The 21563-nt window shown below is 34.6% G+C and overlaps 1 protein-coding gene across 1 annotated transcript; it reads right to left on the bottom strand.

Annotated features, from left to right (window-relative positions):
• Nucleotides 1-6164: 6164 nt before the first annotated feature.
• CSN2 (casein beta) lies at nucleotides 6165-15144 on the bottom strand. Its single transcript, XM_012552927.2, has 8 exons — nucleotides 15036-15144; nucleotides 12519-12581; nucleotides 11694-11720; nucleotides 10927-10950; nucleotides 10790-10825; nucleotides 8429-9151; nucleotides 7090-7136; nucleotides 6165-6532 (listed from the first exon to the last, which is right to left on the bottom strand). The coding sequence occupies exons 2-7, from the start codon at nucleotides 12567-12569 to the stop codon at nucleotides 7128-7130; spliced, it is 870 nt and encodes a 289-aa protein (XP_012408381.1). The 5' UTR covers nucleotides 12570-12581; nucleotides 15036-15144; the 3' UTR covers nucleotides 6165-6532; nucleotides 7090-7127.
• Nucleotides 15145-21563: the final 6419 nt, after the last annotated feature.

Raw genomic sequence — 21563 nt, 5'->3', positions numbered from 1 at the left:
GGGTTTTTTTGCTTTAGAATTCAATGAAACAAACTAAAATATACAGCTTTAAAATTGCCTATAAATCTTAGTAGAAATTAAATCCTAAAGGTCTCAGCATGAGATATCTGAACAATACCTTTACTGCTAAGAGAAATGAAAGAACTTAGTAATAGTTTTGAAATTCAAAAAAAAGCCAACCAACCAACAAACCAAACCAAACCAAACCCAATTATTGATAAAAATCAATCAAGTAAAAATGGATAGGGAGAGAAAAAATGAAGAGACATATTACATCATCTTTTGAACATCATTATGTGTTTTGGCTAAATAAAACTTTCCTTAGTAATAAAGAGAATATGCTATCAGCAAACAAGAGTCATTTTTTAAATTGGTAGAATTACTCTCAAGTTATTATCCAATTTTGTGGGAATATTTTGCCAAAATTAAATACAACTATTTCTTATTGAAGGGATATTGATTTAATATTAATCTCAAAAAATTCAAATTTAACCAATCTTCTGGGAAGTTACTTAAAAAAAAGATTCTGGCAGATATTATAAAAACAATATATTTTGAAAATCTTTTTGATAGTACTTCCAACATTTTACACGATGACCAAATAAATGTATGAAATGATCAGATATATCCATAATGAAGATGGCAAAATTGAAATAAAGAATTGTTTTTAGGCTTCCTTCCAATTTCTGGGTAAGACTGCTGCTGAAATCATAAAGCCCTGGATAATCATGGACTACATAGAAACCTTTGTCATGATCAAGAATGTGACAATTCTGCAAGTATGGCCACTACTTATGGTATTGAACAGCAGAAATCAAAGAAATTAATCTCAGGCTCTTATTAACCTTTTGCAAATTATTGTTTGAGCCATTTTGTATCATTCACTCTTTTGAAAGCATTTCTTCGTGGATAATATTTTTTGGGAACTTAGGCAAATATTTTTAAAAATTCTTTTGAATCTTACTTCATTAATGGAAAGTGCTATAGAATATAGGTAACAACAGTGAAAAGATGTTATCAGAGAAATCATAGTATTCATTATAGAGTTGTATTCATGTGGCAAAGAAAAATTTTGAAAAGTTAAACTCAACTTTTGAAGGGCTGTGTAATTTAAAAGAAAACATACGCTCAAGAAGATAAGTTTATATTTTTCTGTCTGCTATATGCACTATTTATTTTGTGAGTTATTTTTTATGTGGTATGAAGTTTTAGAAGAAGTCAGTGAGATCCCATGCACACCTAGACCCACACACCCACACACCCTATTTTACAAACATCAGAAATCAGCTATGAACAAAGTACAGTTTTAAAGCTTTAAAAAATTTTTTCCTTCAAGAGTGGAGATCAGAAATTGTGGAAGTAACTAATTAGGAAACCACAAAATGTAAGGAATGGATCTTTACATTGAACAAAGAAGAATGCCAGAAGAATTGACAAAAATGCTGGCCTTACATTCTCAGAGTAAATCAAAAGGACAATGTTTGAATTGGAACTGGCCTGAATCACCTCACTGTTGAAAAGACCCAAGTCCATCAGAATTGTTCATTGTGCAGTCTTGTTGTTATGTACAATGATCTCCTGGTTCTGCTCACTTCACTTAGCATCAATCATATATGTCTCTCCAGAACTTTCTGAAATCATCCTGCTGGTCATTTCTTACAGAACAATAATATTATATAACATTTATATATCATAACTTATTCAGCCATTCTCCAACTGACGGATCCACTCAGTTTCCAGTTCCTTAACATTATAAAAAGGGCTGCTACAAACATTTTTGTACATGTGGGTCCTTTTCCCTTTTTGATGATCTCCTTTGGATACAGACCCAGTAAGAGACACTGCTGGCTCAAAGAGAATACACAGTTGTTTACAGCTTGGGGTATAGTTCCAAATTATTCTCCAGAATGGTTGGATCACTTCACAACTCCACCAACAATGTATTAGTGTTCCAGTTTTCCCAGATCCCTTCCAACATTCATCATTATCTTTTCCTGTCATCTTAGTCAATCTGAGAGATGTGTAGTGGTACCTCAGAACTGTCTTAATTTGTGTTTCTCTGACCAATAGTGATTTAGAGCATTATTTTCATATAACTAGAAATGGTTTTTAACTTCTTTATTTGAAAATTGTCTGTTCATATTCTTTGACTATTTATCAGTTGAAGAACGGCTTGTGTTCTTATAAATTTGAGGAAATTCTTTGTATATTTTAGAAATGAGGTTTTTTATCGGAACTCTTGGGTATAAAATTTTTACTCAAGTTTACTGTTTCCCTTCTAATCTTGTCTACAATGGCTTTGTTTGGACAAAAACTTTTTAATGTAATATAGTCAAAATAACCCATTTTGCTGTCTATAATGTACAATGAATACAATTTCAGTTGGTGCAGATGTTATGTGTATAATATTCCTGTATAGGGAATGATTATCAATGGTAAAGCAGTGGAAAAGTTCAGAACATGTTTGCGAAGCAAGGGATATTCCAGTTTCTTTGGACATAGAGGCTATTATTTTGGACTATTTATTTGGACAGAAGGGAGCAATCAAGTGACTATTATGGGACAATCATAGAAAGACTGCTTGACATCTGATTGTGGAGGGTTTTGAATGTCAGGCTAAAGAATTTGAAATTCATTCAATCTCCATTGATAATGGGGACCTTAGAAGGTAACTTACTTGTCACTAATCTGACCTCTTTGTTTATAAAAGAGGAAACTGAGTTCCAGAGAGTTGACTGAGCTCACAGAGTTAATAAATAAAAAAGCTGAGATTTGGACCTGGTTCCTCAAACATCAAATCCAGTATTCTTTCCACTGTGTTTCAGAGAGAGAACCTTCAAGGATTTTGAAGTATAAAGGGATGTGATAGATTTGCTTAGCAGGGTGATTTATCTAAAAGTAAAATATAAGTTATATTGGAAGAAGATGAAAGTAGAGAGACTCATCTAGATAAAAGACTATTGCAATAATCCATTTAAGAGCTGAACTAGGATGTTGTTGGCAAAGGAAACAGGGAAGAGGGAACAACTGAACAAATCTGAGAGACCATTGTGACATAGTAAATAGAGTCCTGGTTTTGGGATTAGGAAAGACCTTGATGAGAAACCTATGGCAGTCACTTATAGCTATGTGATACTGGGTAAGTTACTTTCTTTCTAAGTCTTAATTTTCTTATCATCTATAAAATGGTAAAAAAAATAATGTAGGGTTTTTATGAGTCTCAAATGATACAAGCAAAACTCTATAACTTTGAAGCTCCATATTTTATATTATTTATGCTATTATTTGGATTAATAATAAACAATTTGATGAAGGGTCTCATGCTACTATATTATTCAAATGTAAATTGATTCTATGAAAGTTCTACTCCAACATCTTTTAGTATGGCGTAGAGTTGAGCCTGAGTTCTTGAAGGCTGGTGTACCTGATATTCATGATTTAGTAGTTCTACTATGTTAGAAGGCCAGGAATGAACCAGATTTGTTTTCCAGAGGTCCATCCTTCTAATTGTGGGGAGATCCATTATTAATAAGTTGGCCACATAACAAAGAAAATTATAAAAATGGTCCTTGATCGGGTGTATACAATCACAAAAGACTATCCAACCACAAAAATAAATATAGTTATATAGTTATAATATATATCTATATATTATATATAAGTTATATATATAATTATAAAAGACTATAGTTTTGGCAGTGATTTTGGCAGAATGATAGGAAAGGAACTAAGTACTAAGAATGACAGTTTTTAGATCATCAATAAGCTTTAATTTTACTGTGTTATTATGGAGAAAATGGAGTAATGTGGACTCGATGATGATGGTACAGTTTAAGCAGATTCAGAACGGACTGAATGGACAGAACCAAAGAATAATTATTAATTATTAGATCTCACTTGGGCAAAAAAAGTTCTCACATGGAATAACCCCTAAATCTATGGTTGATTTACACTGTTGATAATTTTGTACTGTATACAGAGCATCATATCTAGGGTTGGAAAGATCTGATCAAATCTGGACTGAGACATTTATTATGTGACCCTAGGCAAGGCATTAAATTTTTGCCTCAGTTTCCTCAAATGTAAAATAGATATCACAAAAACACTTATCTCCTAGGTTGGTTGTGAGGATCAACTGAGAAAATAACTGTAGAATACTTAGCACAATGTTTGGCACATTACAAATTATAAATTTTTGAGACCTATAAATGCTAGTTATTATTGTTGTTGTTGCTGTGATTACTAGTATTATCATGGAAAATGTCATAGATATATACAAAGATGGGGGAGAAAATTAACACTAAATCAGAATTAAATAAATATCTTGAATAAGTATCCAAACCTAAAAAAATAAAATTTGTTAGAGATGAAAGCAAAGTCTTATAATTGGGTACAAACATGTCAATGTCCTAAATACAAGATGTAGCATAATTTGGCAAGATAGTGTTGTGTCTGGAAAAAATATAAAGATTATTATAGAATGCAAGCTTAATTTGAAACCAACAATATAAGGTAATAGTTTCTTTTCCCAAACCATAATAAAATATTAAGCCATATTAAGAGTAGAGGATCCAGGGCTAAGGAAGTGATTGTCTTAATGTACTCTACTCTGGTAATGTCACATATACTTTGAGGAGCTGAAACTTGAAGAGGGTATGGATGAATTGGAGAGCACCTAGAGAAATGTGACTAGAAAAATACAACATTGAGATAATTCCATGTAAAAATTGGTTTAAAGAACTAGGGATATTTACTCTGGAAAACAAGATTAGGTTGGTTAAAAGAGCTGTTTCAAATATCTGAGGAGCTTTCTTGTGGAAGAAGGTTTACCTGAAAAGGCAAAATGAGAATAGAAGTTTCGAAGAGACAGATTTAAGTTTCATGCCAAAGATGAACACTTTTCCAAGGAGGAATGAGTTACCTGAGAAGGCACCTCACTGAATATTTTCCAGGAAAGATGACCATTTATTAGAAATGCTGAAGAAAGTATTCTTGTTAGTATATTAATGAGAGTAATTGCTCTCTGAGGTCTCATTCAACTGATGCTCTGTAATTCTAAGTAGCCTACATGAATAGTCATAATGCGAAGGCACATGTTTAAGAGATTATTGCCTTTTAATTCAATTTCACAAGGATAACCTAGTAGAGAAGCTAGAGTTCCCAGAATCATGTTACCTTCTAATGGTGTGGATCTAGGAGATTGGTGCCATGTCTAGTCATAAGATTATAGATACTTTGGCCCAAATAAAAATCCTTCAAACACTCAGGCTGTATTATCAATCTGACAACCAGACTAGCTAAATTTGGAGAGAGATTTATCATTAAGAAGTATAGCCATAAGGTGATTAATCCACAAACACTTATTAATCCCCTAGGTATCATAAATGTGGGGTTGCACTCAGGATACAAAGACAGAAAAAAAGAAGAAATGATTTTTGCTTCTTGAGAGTAATATATCCTATCAGAGGGAGAAGGTACACACATAAGTAGAATAAATACATACAGAATAAATTCAAAGGTGCTCTATAAATGATGATTTGAGAGCAAGGACACTAGTAGGTGAGGAGATCAGAAATGGTTTCCTCTATGCTTAAATTGAGTCTCAAAAGAAAAGTGAAATCCCTCGTGAAGAAGGTGAAGAGAAAGCCATTCCTGACATGAAGGACAGTCAATGCAAAGGCCTGGAAGCAAGAGAAAGTATTCTGTGTTAGTAATGGAGAGGAGTCCTGTTTGGTTGGACCATGGAGTACTGGAGCTAGGCTTTTGCATAATAAGACTGAAAAGGTAGGTTGGGATCAAACTGTGAAGGACTTTAAGAATCAAATAGAAGATCCTAGAAGATTTGATCTAGAAGAAATTTGATCTTAGAAGAAAGAGAGAGCCATGGATGTTTGCAGAGGAGTCAGATCTTAGCTTAAGGAAAATCACTTTGGCAGCATTGTGAAATATGGATTGGAGTAGGGAGAGACCTGAGGATCACAATGCCCTAAGTGAATGTCACACTGTGGTTTGAGGAGTTCCTCAATGATATGGCTTTCACATTTCAAAGCAATCTTCAACAAACACCTTACACCCTTGCGATTGTTTGGGACTAGCAACACTCATGATGGGGGCTCTTACAAGGGATTGATCAATGCAAAGAATGAGAATGAAAACAGGTCAAGTGCAATGTGCCAGCAAGAATAATTTATTGTAAGAATTGGAAAAAAAGACGATGACCATGTATAGCATTGTTAGGCATCCTGGCATTTACAAGTAATACAGTTCATGAAACTGGCTTTACAAAATGACTAAGAAAGAAATGTGGCAAATATGCCTGGTGCTTCTTCATCCGATGGCCACTCAAGATGGTTCTTCTGAATCTGGGAACTGGCCATGGTAATTACCATGGTAGTCACCAACTGGCAAAAGGTAAATCCTTCATATTCCAATTAAAATGTAGGATCCCAGAAGATGCAAGGAGGAAAAGGTTTATTTCTAACACCAAAAAATAGATGAGAGATGACAAGTAGAGTTTCTAGTCCAGTCAAATCTGTTAACAAAAAAGAAAATAGTGTTGGTTATTTTAAAGCCTATTTCAGAAGCAATCCTTATTGTGCATTAGGACTAATAAAAGCACATTTTATCAAAGGCCAACAATTTTACTAGTTGGTCAGCAATAATAGCTCTTCTTTATAAATGGCACTTATAGTTTTATAAAATATTTCTCCCGTAACACTTACCTCCCAGCATTGTTATGAGGATCAGATGAAATAATTGTAAAGTACTCAGTACTGTGCTTGGCACATAGTAAGCATCATATAAATGTTTGTGGTGGTTGTTGTTGTTGTTACTAGTAATTTACTGGACAAATAATTTAACCTTTGTCTGCCTCAGTTTCCTCAAGTGTAAAATAGGGATAGTAATTGTACCTACTTTGCATTTAGAATTACAGTAAAATCACATTGTGTTGCCATAATATAATAATGAATGAGCAATTCTGGAACCAAGGGAAGGAAATAATAAAAATTCCCTTCATGGGACATAAGGTCTTGTCAGGGTAAAGAAAAATCAGAAGATTGGCTTAATTTGCCAACCCAAAAGACTTACCAAATACCAGGATGGATATAGTCATCTGAGTGATCCTATTAGTTCTTCTGGAAAAAAGAGAGAGGAAAGTAAAAAGATGATTCACATTAGAGTAGAAGTATTTGGAAAAAATAACTAATACAAGATGTCTAACTAAGTATATTATTTAGTTGCTGTGATTTCTTGTTTCTTCTTGGACTGTGAAGATTGAAGACAGAGACTGTATTTTGGCCTTCCTTTGTATTCTCAGAACCTAGTGTAATGCCTGCCATAGAGTTTTTAATAAATGCTTGTTGGTTGATGGATTTGTACATTGTAAGAACGGGATTATGGGATTTTTGTCACCCATACAAGCAGTTAAGTGGTGCAGTGGATAGAGCATTGGACCTGCAGGCAGGAAGATCAGAATTCAAATCCAGTTTCAGACACTTACTACCTGTGTCACTCTGGGCAAGCCACTTAACTAACCATTGCCCACCTCAGTTTCCTCACGTGTAAAATGGGAATAATGACGGTACCTATCTCCCAAAATTGTTGTAATGATTGAAATAGTATTTGTAATGCTTTTAACCTAGTACACAGTAGGCACTTAATTAATAACTATTTCCTTTATTTCAAGACTTGAAGATAGATATCATGTTCCCCCAATGTTATTTTCCTTTATTTTGTTTTCCTAAGATCTGACATAGTGTAGCTAACATGCTAGTACTTGAGAAATGCTTATTGAATTGAATTAAACTGCAGTGAATTTAGAATGACCTCAGTGGTTGTTTATATTCTTGTTCTAAACAGAGATACACATTCTAGTGTTCTTATCAACTCCAAACTATGGAAGGAGCTCAGAAAAAGGAGCATGTGGTCTTCTTATATAGAAATAGTTATGATAATTGAAAGTAGGGGTTCTTGATTTTTTGGTTTATGGGCCTTCTTGGATGTTTGCCTACAGGACTCTTCTCAGAATAATCTTTTGTTGTCTATATTTAAATTTGAAATTTCACATACAAGTTACTGAGAATTTTTTCTCCCATCCAAGTTCACAGTTCCGTGAAATTTATTGATGAACTCCTTCTTAGGAAGCTTTGATCTAAAGGAAGATCAATTACCATTAGCAATTATGCCTCTTTTAAGCACTAAAAAGGGCAGCAATCACTTTGAAAATGTAGAGTCAAGTGCTCTTTACTCAGTCCTTGACCTCTGTTCACCAGTTTCCTACTGGTTATACTTTCATCCTTGCTGAACATTTTCAATCCTTGTCACATTTTCTCCCACCCAATAATATTATTAGCATTTATTCTTATAGGAAAAATCCTATAATCAAATTTGCATCATAGTTTCAATGGCATATAATAAATGAATTTACCTCATTCATTTCAGTGGGATAATAAAAGTTGGCCACTGGTTGAAGCAATGGATAGACTTCTAGGTTCATCACTTCAGGCATGACTTCCCGTGGAACAACAGGCAAAATCTCTCTTGGCTCAATAGTGTCTCTCAGATGAAGAGGTACATTCTCTCTCCGGTAAAGAGGCAGAATCTTATCTTTCTCAAGAACAGGCAGAATCTCTCTCTTGTGAACAGGGAGGAGAACCTCTCTCTCGTTATCACGTGGAATCTCTCTCTCACGTTCAGCTCGAACTACTCTTTCGGGAGCTAGAAGAATGTCTCTCTGATGAACAACTGGCATTTCTCTCTGAAGAGCAAGGAGAAGCTCTGTCTCACGAACAGGTAGATTTTCTCTCTCGTTAACTGGCAGAAGGTCTCTCTCAGAAATGGGCAGCATCTCCCTCTTAGGAATGGTCAGCTGTTTGTGAGAGAGGGGCAGCATTTTGAGGGTCTGGAAAGGCAAGATCTGTGGGCGAAGGAGAGGCAGGTCTTTTGACTTAGAAACAGGCAGTTTATGCTGAAAAGGAGGCAGCATATCATCTGAAACAATAGATTTCTGGACAGCCATTCTCTTTTCTTTTGGAAGGTTGGTCATCTTGAGGTTATTCATTTTTTCAAACCAATAAAAAGGGTCATAATAAAGATTCATCATTTCATATTGAGGCAGAAGATAACGGTTGAGTTCAAGGTGTTGTTCATTCTAGAAAGAGAGAAAAGATATCAATATGTCAATGATGAAACTGTAGTTGATTAGTGATGATATTGGGAGAAAAAGTGGGGCATTCTCAAGGAATAACAATAAAAAACTAGTTGTTAGAATTCTATCCTAAGGTTTGTTTAATGACAAGTCAATGTTTAGGGATAGACCTGGGCTAAAAGACCCCAATTAAATGAGCCCCATCTTCTCATTATGTAGCCAAAATAATTTTTCCCTTTTATTTATATTTTTACCGAGGCAATTGGGGTTAAGTGACTTGCCCAGGGTCACCTAGCTAGGAAATCTTAAGTATCTGAGGTCAGATTTGAATTCAGGTCCTCCTCACTTCAGGACTGGTGCTCTACCCACTACAGCAACGAGTTGCCCCCTGTGTGCAATATTTAAGCTTCAGCTTCAATGTTTAATCTTCTAATGAGTAGTCTGAATTAATTAAATGTTGACTGACTGGTTCTCCTTGCTGTCCAAGAAACTCTCAGATGTCTTACTAAAATTAAATGTTTGAATATAAATCTCTATAAAACAAAAGAGAAGGAGAGAAGAAGGAAAAGGGCTTCCTGTGTTCTAATAATAGAACTATTGCAAAGCAAAAGCAGCCAATGGATAGAGTGCTAAAAAAAAAATCCTAACTAAAATTATGAGACTAAAATATTCTTAAGATTGGGGTCATTTCTTATTCAGCTTTGTATCTCTATTAATGCTTAGCATTATAGATACCATCACTGTAGATTTAAAATAAATACATTTAATTAATTTATCCCTAGGAATAACTAATTGAATTAAATTAATGGATTAAACATAAAAGTCAAACAAAGGAATTTATAATTACTCATCCTAGTCAGATTCATCCTTGTCATTGTTTTTACCATCATCCTCCATAGTTTCTACTCATGTGCAAGTGAATAGAGCTGGATACACTATTAATTTGCATTATTCAACTTCAATTGGTCTTTTACTTCAGCAAGGTTTTGTTAATTTTTGATCTCTTTTCTGAGAAAAGTAATTATAAATCTCTTCTCTCTTCACATATCTTGTGAAGTAGGAGAGCAAATATGGTCAGATTTATGTTTAAGGAAAATCACCTTTGGAAGTTGTATGGAAAATAAATTGAAATAAGGGGAAGAGGACACTGCAATAGATCCTGAACTAAAGTATCATGTGGCTATGTCAGCAGAGATAAAGGGTCAGGTGCAAGAGATGTCATGGAGAGACATATAATAAGATTTGATGACTGATTGAATATATAGGAAAGGGAAGAATAGTGATTCAAGAATAATGATTTTGTTATGACTCAGAGACAAAAATAGAATTTGGAAGAGAGAAGAGTTTGAAAAGAAAGATAATGAGTTCTGTTTTGGAAATGTGGATTTCGAAAGGGAAAAACAACAGTTTGAGGGAAGGATAGGTTTTGTAAAAGCATTTTTAACAATGGAAAATGAGGGGAAAGGATCATCATTTGAGGAGAAGATAAAGATTAGAGGAAGAGAATAGAGATGATTAAGAAGGCAATTTCCTGAAGAGAAGAGAAAGGAATGGAATCAAGGTTGGGAATAAAGGCTTAAGACAAGAATTTCCATTCTACAATGAGAATAATTCTTGCCAGAACACTAAAATGAATTTTACCTTTAGTGGGATGTTCTCTCTCCTTTTGAGGTGCTTCTGTTCAAGAGAAATAAAAATAAAAATTTTTCCCAGGCCATTAAGGATTAAAAAATGTTGCAGAAAATAACAATAGTTTTATTTGAGTGGAAAGAACTTACCTCAAGATTTTCGGTGACATGTTCCTTAGTAAAAGGAAAAAAAAAATTACTTTAGCATTCTTGAATATGGACTAAATATACTCAATGCACCACACTAATTCAAAACAAGGAGGAATTTGTTTAATTGGACAAGTTATTATTGAAGCAATTTCTGAAGTTTACGCCATGTTCTTTGAATGACTCCCTAAGTACTATGAGTGGGATGAAATAAAAAGAAAAAAAAGTAAAAGCTTGAGTCTCTGTCCACAAAGAATTTATAAATTGGAGATATAAGACTAAACAACATAAAGATTCATTAAATGACACTATTTCATGCATTAATAATATATATTAAATGCAAAATTGCTAAATTTCAAGGCCATATCAATAACTTCAGATTTGTACCAAAGTTTTCTACAATCCCTACCCTTTACATCTAAGTACTCTGACTTACTCTTCTTCTACTTGTGTCTATCTTGTCTTAGTGATTAGATTCAAATGGATCCTTGATCTCATCAATGTGATTATTTCCTCCAAAATTTAGATTGTAGCCTATCTGCCTTTCTCAGTACACAAAACAACATTTCATTTTCTGGAATCTGTGCCTAATTGATCACAAGCAACATAGCAGGCAACTTCTTAAGGAAAGATGTTTTACTTTTTTATTTTTGTGTTCCTAGTGCTGAACACAAAATCTGGTGTGTAGTAGGTGCTCAAAAGGTACTTGCTGACTGATCAATTGATGCACAGAGCACTTGGATCCTAGACTTGATGGGAAATTATCTTACCTCACTTTCTGAAATCTTTTCTACCATCTGCAAAAAAAAAATATAATTAGTTTTCAGTAATGTCCAACTCTTCATGACCCCATTTGGGATTTTCTTGGCAAGATACTGAAGTGGTTTGCTATTTCTTTCTTTAGCTCATTTTACAGATGAAGAAACTGAGGAAAATAGCAGTAAATGACTTGCCCAGTGAGCTGCCACACAGCTAGTAATTCCTGAGTAATTGAACTCAGGAGTAGGAGGCTTGCTGACTCTAACCACTGAGCTGCTTCAATAAGTTTTAGGGCTAATGAAATAATTCTTTATCTTCTTCCCTCTTATGAAATTGTCTTATGTACAGATCAATTTGAAAAGCCAAACAAATGCCAGTGAGTTGAAAATTTCCATTTTATTCAATAGTGTAATTTTTGTAGTCAGATATTAGCTTAGATAAATGTAGAAACAAGTATTTTGAGGGTGGAGGGGGAGTAATTTTATCTTGAAATGGTCTGGCTTGGAAATGTATACAGCTTAGATTTAGTGGATAAGTATTCAGTGTTCTTCCAGTGCTCCCAGTGGGCGGAGTTAGGAAAGAACAAATATTAATGCATTGATAACTAGATGCATAATTTCCTCCACTACTGTTCATCTTTGCACCTACAACACCATTGACTTTGACTTTATATTTTTCCATTCAAATCTAGGTTTAGAATAGTAGCAATTCTGGTTGTCTGAACGCTTAAATGGATAATTAAACCAAAGTTTCATATCAATTTTTACGTAGCCATTTGCGAAGTTTTCAAATGACTTCTCTAAAACAGTCCTTTCTAAACTCCCTGATGTACTTACAGGTCTGGCAACAGCAAGAGCCACAAGGCAGGTGAGAATAAGGAGCTTCATGGTTGCTGAGATCTGTGAAAAGAGATATGAGAAGAAATTGTGTTAGTTTTATGACATCAATTTTTTTCTTAACTTTATATTATTTTCCCCAGAGAGCACAAAAGGAAGGAAATAAAGAAGAAAGGAAAAAAAGATTTTTGATATTGTAGCCCCAAAATGATTTTTGAGATCTCTGCAGAAGGCACAGTTACCTTCACTCTCTACTCTCCAGTTAGTTCTCTGAAGATGTAACCATACATACTCAGTTATAATAATTAACTTGTTCTATTTTAAGCTAAGGGGAAATAGGAAGATCCCTGAGGTCCTCTCCTTTTCTGCTTTATGGAGTTTATACTAAATGAAAGATTAAGAGTATGATTACAATTTCTTGTAAGTCCCTGTTAGGAAGATTTCCAAGATTAAAGCAAAGTTTGGCTTTCTACCTTCATTTAAATTTAACTTAATTTCTCCCTTGGCCTTTGTATAGTTAAGGCAAAACTTCAGTCTACTAGAAAGGCTGAATTAAAGAAACAATTAGAATATGTTACATATTCAGTTAATAGACAGTAATGGGAAGAGGAAGTTGACAAGGAAGAGACTTTTCTTGGAACTTGCCTGAACAAATGGCTACAACCAATGACCGGAGCCCTAGTCTTTTGCTCTAAAATGCCTTTGAGGCAAAGGGCCTTCCTCAAAAAAAAAAAAAAAAAAAAAAAAAAAAAAAAAAAAAAAAAGCGTTAAATATTTGGACTCATTGAAAACTTAACTCTCTCTCTCTCTCTCTCTCTCTCTCTGTGTGTGTATGTGTGTGTGTGTGTCTGTTTCTGTCTCCTGTCTCTCTATCTCTCTCTGCCTCTGTCTGTCTCTGTCTCTTCTTCCTTAGAGATTTAAAGGTTCCAACTGTATGGAAAGTTGCTGCTTTCTCATTTCAATAAAAAGATTGTATTGTATCTCCTTGCTATTTGGGAAGAAATACAATACCAGGAACTTAATCAATGTAAGCTTCCCTCATAAGGTAGCCAATCTGAACCTTGCCATATTTACTGATACAATGTATAGTACATTATGGTAACACAAATGCTATTTTTAAGAGGCTGTGTCTTGTTTTAAAACTATGTGGAGCTCTTTGAGAACAAATTATTCTGTCAGATCTTCATTATGTACACCTTCATTCTTAGGCTTCTCAAACTCAAGACTAATAAGACATCTACTTCCAAGATAAAACAGCCTGGAGATAACCTCCCCAAATAGATCCATCTACCTTATGGATATTTCAGAAGGTTTTTTCCCTCCATTAGAGTAAGAACAAAAGGGTAAAGAATGAGAGAAGGGTACTTACTGGTCTATCTCATCAAGGATGCTACAAGTTCTGATATTCTCTTAACAGATTGTCTAGAAGCTCAAATTCCATTCTTTATGGCAAGATGAAATCAGTGCCCCTTAATGTATTTTTTGGCAAAAATTTCATATTGTATTTCTTCCTACAAATTTAATCTTAAAGAATAAGTCAAAAAATAAAGAACACTTTATAGAATCATTGTATTTATCTCTGAAAGGAACTGTAGAGATCATTAAATCAAATCTCCCTCAATTATACAACAGGTAACTGAAGGTCAGAATAGGCAAAGTGACTTGTCTTTGAACATACACTGATTAAATTAGCAAAACTGGGATCCAAACATAAATCTTCTAGCTCCAAAATCAGTGTTCTTTCCGCTATGCTCCATGGCTACAACCTGGCCTTACTGTTGTGACCTGTTCCAATGTAAATTGTGGATACATTCTTCCATAGATATGCATAGACATGGAATTGCCTAAGGTTTAAGCTGTTCAGTTTTATGAAATAATTATTCGTAGTTTTAGAACTGGAAGTAATCCTAAGGTTCATTAAGTCTAACTCTCATTTAAAGATGAGGAAACCTTTCCTCTCTCCCTTTCTTTTGTTTTATAAAGAAATTTATAATCAAACAAAATCAAATTTAATTTTGATAAGATACTTGAGAGTCCCTTGGACAGCAAAGAGATCAAATTAGTTAATACTTAAGAAATTAATTCGGGCTACTCATTGGAAGGTCAAATATTGAAGTTGAAGCTTAAAAACTTTGACCACATAATAAGAAGATGGGACTCAATGGAAAAGATCTTGAGGTAAGAAAAAATTGAAGGCAAAAGAAGAAGGTCTAGCAGAAGATAAGATGGCTAGATCATGTCATTGAAACAATAAACATGAATTTGGACAAACTGAGAGATACTGGAGAATAGAAGGACTTGGTGAGCTATTAGGTCACAGAGTCAGACATGACTGAAAGGCTAAACACCACCAATAACAAAAAAGAAAGAGGCAAAGGAATCTGTTAAAGTAATTTAGTCTTTTAACAGAATATTACTGATATTCCCCATTAATAAGGCCCATAGAGAGATAAGAGATAGAAAAGAGAAGAAAATAAAATTATAAAATAATAAAATGAAATTATATACAAATATTACCTTCTTTCCTCGAGAGGAGAGAAGAAAGGTCAGGAGAAGCTGTGCTGGTTACTCAGAGGGTGCTATCTCAAGGCTATTTAAACTCAGTGCTTGATGAAATGCTAATTTTGTGGTTTAAAATACCAATAAGAAATATGAATTCGAAGAAGTTGTTAGGATGATAATTTTTTTTTCTGCCTAGATTTTGCCCATAGCACTTCCAAGGACTACTTTAACAATAGAGTGATTTATCTGATAACCTAAATCTCAACAGGAAGGGAAGAGTTGTTGATGGATTGTGCCAATATTCTCTGTGGATCTGTTCACTTTAGATATAGAAATGGGGACCAGAGATGGGGCTTGTTTTTCATTGATGTAGAGAACTCCCTCTCTCAATTCAAATCAGTTCTTTCTCTGCAAGGTATAGATAGTCCTACTCCATTTGAATACTATTATGGTCAGTTTTATAGGATTTTAGATTTAGAGTTGGACAGGATCTCAATGATCTTCTAATTGAATCCCTCCATTTTACAGATGTGAAAACTCTGGGTTAGGTCATTGGTTCTCAAAATTTTTGGTCTCAGGAAGCTTACGCTCTTAAAAATTATTAAGTACCCAGCAAAGAGCTTTTGTTCATGGTTTTATAAATCAATATTTACTATATTGAAAATCAAAATGTCTTAGTATCACCATAAAATAGCTTTGCTCTGGGCACTTAAATGGTGCAGTGGATTGAGCACCAGTCCTGAGGTTAGAAGGACCCTTATTCAAATCTGGCTTCAGATACCTAACACTTTCTAGCTGTGTGATTCTGCATAAGTTACTTAAGTCCAATTGTCTTACCAAAAAGAAAATAGTTTTGACCTTATAGACCTTATGAAAGGATATGGAGAACTCAGAGAGGTTGCTGGACTACTTTAAGAACACTTGGTCTGAAAGGAGGGGACCATATTGTCAATATTAATCAATAACTCAGCATTTATTAATTGCTTACTCCATTGCTCCAAGTGCTGAGGATTCAGATAAAAAGAAAAAAATTGGTCTTCAAATACCTAATGTTTGAATTGGGAGAGGCAACTTCACATGTTGCGTCATGTCTGACTCTCCAGGACTTCAGGATTGGCAGATACTAGAGTGATTTGTCATTTACAGATGAAGAAACTGAGGCAAATAGGATTAAGTGATTTGCCTAGGATCACACAGCTAGTTAGTGTCTGAAGTCAGATTTGAACTCCTTGATTCCAAGACCAGTGCTCTATTTACTGTATCACCTAGCTGCCCTTCAAACTAAAAAGGAAGGTGCTAGTATCCGGAGGAGGAAAGAAAGGTGATCTGCACCTTTGCAGCTTTGAGTTGAAGCTTTAAAAATGTGAGAAATATTAAGAGGGCTGTTTGGTTAGATTGAAGAGTGTGTGGAGAGTATGTAAGAATAATGGGAAGCTAGAAATGGGCTGGATTGTGAACAGTTTACAAAGCCAAAAGAGTTTATATTTTTATCCTAGGGCAATTATTCCTTAATAAATTAAGGAATTCATTATTCCTTAATAAATAGGTGACTTATTCAGTAGTGTGATGAAGTACTCAGTCTTATACTTTGGAAAAATACTTTGGTAGTTCTGTGCAGGACAGGGTTGAGTAGGAAGAGACATGACAGGGAGACCATTTGAGAGGCAATAGCAAAAGTCCAGGTGAGAGATGTGGAGGCTTTGAACTAAAGCAGTAGCTATGTGTTTAAAGGGAAAGAATCAGATGATAGAAATATTGTGAAGGTAGAAACAACAAGATTTGGCATCTGTTTGGGGAGGTGGGGCAAGAAAGAGTGATGAGTAGAAAATAACACTGTGGTTGCAAACCTGGGCAACTGGGAAGATGATGGCTGCCTTGACAATTTTTGTTGTTTAGTATTTTCAGTTATGTCTGATTATTTATGATCCTTTGGAGTTTTCTTGGCAAAGAAAATGGAGTGGTTTGCCATTCTGAGGCAAACAGTGTTAAGTAACTTGCCCATGGGCATACAATTATTAAGTGTCTGAATCCCTGTTTGAACTTGGGAAGTTAAATATTCACTTAGCTGCCTTGACAACAATAGGAAAATTCATAAGAGAGATGTGTTTGTCAATAAACATTTATTAAGTACCTACTACAGTCAAGCTCTGTGCTAAGCATTGGGGATAAAATCATAAATTTTAAAAAAAAAGCAACCCCCTGTCTTATAGGAGTTTTACAATCCAATGGGGGAAGACAATACACAAAAGGGAATCAAAAAAAGGGGGTGGGAGGAAGAAGTCACCTGGTGCTGGGACATGATGGAGAAATCCAAAAGCAGCATAGTTGGTGGGAAATGGAAAGAATACTGTTCTGAGACCCTTCCTTAAATCGAACTCCTAGAGACCATGATTGTACTATCTATCTTCTAACCAGAAGGGCAGAGGTTATTCATTAAATCAGAGTACCAGGAAGATTCAATCTTGCAGGATCACAAGATTTTTTTAAATTATGAGTTTCCTGGGGAAGGAAGATGTGATGAAGAGGTCCAAAGAAGTCTAAAAGCAGTGCAGTTAGTGGGAAATGGGAAAAAGATTGTATGAAACTTTATTAAATAGAGGCTTTGGGGCTTTTGTTTGGAAGGATGATAATGATTTCTCTTTGAATATGTTGAATTTGAGATATTTGCAGGGTACCCAAAAGATCCAATAGGCCTTTGGTGATGTGACAATAAAGCTGAGAACAGTACTGGATATATATAGATTTGAGAATTATGAGCATAGAGATGATAATTGAACCATTGAGAACTTCATGAGATGGTCAGTTGAGATAGTTTAGAAAAAAAAAAGAGGGACACCCCTAGTTAGTGTATGTAATACAGATAAAGATCTAAAAAAAGAAGATTAGGAATGTAGAAGGAAACCAAGAGATAACAGTGTCAGACCACTGAGAGATCTAAGTGTCCAGGAAAGAGTGATCAATAATGCCAAAGGCCAGAGAGAAGTCAAAAAGAATGAAGATTAAGAAAGACCACTGGATTTGGCTATTAAATTTGGTAGTATTAGTACTTTGTCCACAGTCACTTAGCTTGGAAGTGTTAAGAAAGGATGTGAACCCAAATCTCTTGATTTCAAACCCAGTCTACTTCCTGTTATGTTATGATGACTCCTGCTTGTTCAATCCTTAGGATCTTCACTTTGGGAGATTGAAATGGTCATTGGCTTTATAAAAATAGAGCATAATACAGTTGTTCTCAAACGTTTTCCTCTTGGTATGGGATTGCTCTTTGCTCTGAAGAATCATGAATGGAAAATCATGAAAAAATCAAGAGACACAATGTGATTCCACTGTTAAGCTCCATCAGATGTTTGACACATTTAGCTCAAACTCATAACACATTGGTGTACTGAAACACACATTTGATATAATGGAAAGAGTGTTGAATTGCAAATCAGAAGATTTGTATTTTAATCCTGACCCTGCCTTTAACAAGTCATTTAACTTCCTTTGTTTGATCTTAGTTTCTTTATCTTTAAAATAATATTTTAAAGAAAGTTCTGGACATCAAAGTCTCTGGCTCTGTCAAATGATTCAATATCAGAAATAGAGATGATTTTATCAATGGAAAAGACAATGGAAAAGAAGAGGCATCCTGTCTACTTTGTCAATACTTCCTAAAGACCATGTGATTTTTCTATCTGATTTGTAGCTGAAATCTCTTCTATTAGAATATGAAAGAAATGATAGATATGTAGAATAATTTTACATATTTATGTGTGTATGTATATTCGTATATATGTGTGTATATACTGAGAGAGAGAAAGAAGAGAGAGAGAGACACAAAGAGAGAGAGAGAGAAAGAGAGAGAGTTGTGTCTAATGATAGCCATCTGTAGGGCAGATGGGGGAGAGGAAAGGAAAAAGAAACTTACATGATAATTTTGTTGTATATTAAAAAGGAATTGCAAGTTGTGCATAGTAGATTTGCAGTGCCGTGTACACCTATCTTTTTATTGTATTATGTTGAGAAAATGCTTGCTTTATTCCATAAATTAAAAAAAAAAGAAAGAAGATTTTGGAAGTGGGGCCATCAATAGGTAAGTCAACATTCCAATAAAAGACTGGATGGGGGCTCAGCAACAATAGCAATTGGACAAATAAAAGTAATGATAGTTATTAAAAAAAAAAAAAAAAGAATGTGAACTCCTTAATGGCAGAGAGCATAGTGTTTTGTACATAGTAAATTCTTCACTTTTTCATGCATGCTCCCACCTTCAAGATTCAAAGGAATAAAGCTAAAAGAATAAAATGATAGGGGGCTTATTAAAATTGGGGAAAGAGAGTACATTCAGTTCTAACCACTCAAATGACAATCCCTATCTTGCTTACTTGTATAGTAACTTTAACTAGAGTACCACTCCTAGAGCTAGAAAAGACTTTAGGAATCATCTAGTGTAAAGTTCTCATTTGGCAGATGGGGAAAATGAGTCCCAAACAAGCTGTGACTTGCCTAAGGTCACAAGAAAGTGGCAGATTTGGGGTGCACCTTCACTCCAGACTATTCCCAGATGTACTCTCCCAAGACACTCCTCCACCCCCAAGCATGTACTTAGATTGTTTCTATGCAACCTTTAACTATTAGACTGTTCATTGGGATCATTTGGACTCCCTGAGGTTTCCATTTGAGGATTAAGGTGTAAACCCATTCTTAGAGGGTTTTTTTTAGCTTTTCTAATCCAGAGGTAATACATGAAGTTTCATCTTTTTGCCTAGAAAGAGACATTACATTGGGAAACTTTCACTGGAAGAAGATGTTGCCTTGAAATGCTGGTACGTAATAAGTCTGACAATGGGAAACTGAACGTTAGCAAGAGTTCTGGGAAAGTGCTGAGTCCATCTGCTCATTGACACAGATAAGATAATCCAGAAAGAACCTTTGTTGAAAAGTATGAATGGTTGCTCAGAGGGTACCTGCTTCTTTGTTCTTTTGTTTCTAGGAAATCAGACACTGGCACCTGTGACTTTGTTACTTTCCTTCCTTTCAGGGAATGTACTTTGTTGAATCAAGTGTTCAGAAGAGTGGGCTCCTCTGGTTTAATCTCGGAGGTCCGAATATTTCCTCATTTTGCTTCCATGCACCTCATCTTCAAGGGCTGGACTCAAAAGGGACTGTCTTCAGGATCATCCACAAATGGGACAAATAAGTCCATGGATAGTCACTTATTGCAAACAATGTCAGAAATAAGAAGAACCCTTATTCTTTTCATGTAAAAAGAATTTTTTTTCAGATTAGCATACCTTGTCTATTCTTTTACTCTTATTTTCTTCATTTTGCATGGAAATCATCGTTTGCAAGAGAAACTTTGGAATATTTTTATTTTTAAATGCAGGTGTGGTAATTATGAGAGAAAAGAGATATCAGGGAAATCGCTCTGTTGCTTAGCACCTGTGTGACCATGGGAAAATAATTTTTACTTTTCTCAGCTTGTTTCCTTATTTGTAAAATTAAAGAGTGGGACTGAATGAGTTGTAACTTCACTTCCAACATTTTTCTTCTGACTCCTGGGATTTCTCTATCAATGCAAAGTACCCTGTTCCCTCCTCAACTCCCTTTTACCTGTTGGTCTTAAAACAAAAGTTCCTTGAAGCAGGGACTGTTTTTGTGTTTATATTTTTATTTCAGTCCTTAGCACAGTGTGTGGAAAATAGTAAGTGCTTAATAAAGTTATATTGTCTTGACATATTGTAAACAAATGAGAATAGTGATTTTGGAAAACCAATGAAAATATTTTTTCTCTCTCTGTATACTTACTTTCTTTCTTTTTTTTAAATGGTATTTTATTTTTCCAAATATATCCAAAGAGAATTTTCAATATTTACCTTTGTGAAACCTTGTGTTCCAAAATTTTCTCCCGCTTCCCCCTTTTGCTCTCCCCTCCTCTCCAAGAAAGCAAGCAATGTGATATAGGTTAAATGTTTGCAATTATTCTGAACATATTTCCATATTTGTAATGCTGTGCAAAAAAAAAAATCAGATCAAAAGAGAAAAAAAAAACAAGAGAAAAAAGAAGAAAAAAAAGTTTAAAAATAATAACAACAACCAAAAGGTGAAAATATTATGCTGTGATACACGTTCAGTCTTCATAATTCTTCCTTTGGATGTGGATGACACTTTCCATCACAAATCTAATGGAATTTAGACATTTCCTTGATTCAAAAGCAATTGCCTTGAATCACATCATTGTTGAAAAAAAAACAAATCCATCACAGTTGATCATCATATAATCTTGTTATTCTGTAGAACGTTCTCTTGATTTTGCTCATTTCACTTAGCATCAGTTCATATATGTCTTTCCAGGCTTTTCTGAAATCAGCCTGCTCATCATTTCTTATAAAACAAAAATATCCCTTAACATACATATACCATAATTTATTCAGCCATTCCTCAACTGATAGGCATTCTTTCATTTCCAGTTTCTTGAAACTAAAAAAATAACTACTACAAACATTTTTGCACATGGGTCCTTTTTCCTATTTTATGATTTCTTTGGGTGTATTCTTACTT

Source organism: Sarcophilus harrisii, chromosome 6, assembly GCF_902635505.1.
Source record: "Sarcophilus harrisii chromosome 6, mSarHar1.11, whole genome shotgun sequence".
In the NCBI taxonomy this organism is placed as follows: domain Eukaryota; kingdom Metazoa; phylum Chordata; class Mammalia; order Dasyuromorphia; family Dasyuridae; genus Sarcophilus; species Sarcophilus harrisii.
This window is presented reverse-complemented; position numbering and strand designations above follow the sequence as displayed.

Coding starts and splice junctions, on each gene's coding strand:
- CSN2 (XM_012552927.2), bottom strand. CDS start 12,569: ATGAAGCTCCTTATTCTCACCTGCCTTGTGGCTCTTGCTGTTGCCAGA. Junction 10,951..11,693: donor AAAAGATTTCAGAAAGTGAG/GTAAGATAATTT, acceptor CCTTTTACTAAG/GAACATGTCACCGAAAATCT. Junction 10,826..10,926: donor ATGTCACCGAAAATCTTGAG/GTAAGTTCTTTC, acceptor TCTCTTGAACAG/AAGCACCTCAAAAGGAGAGA.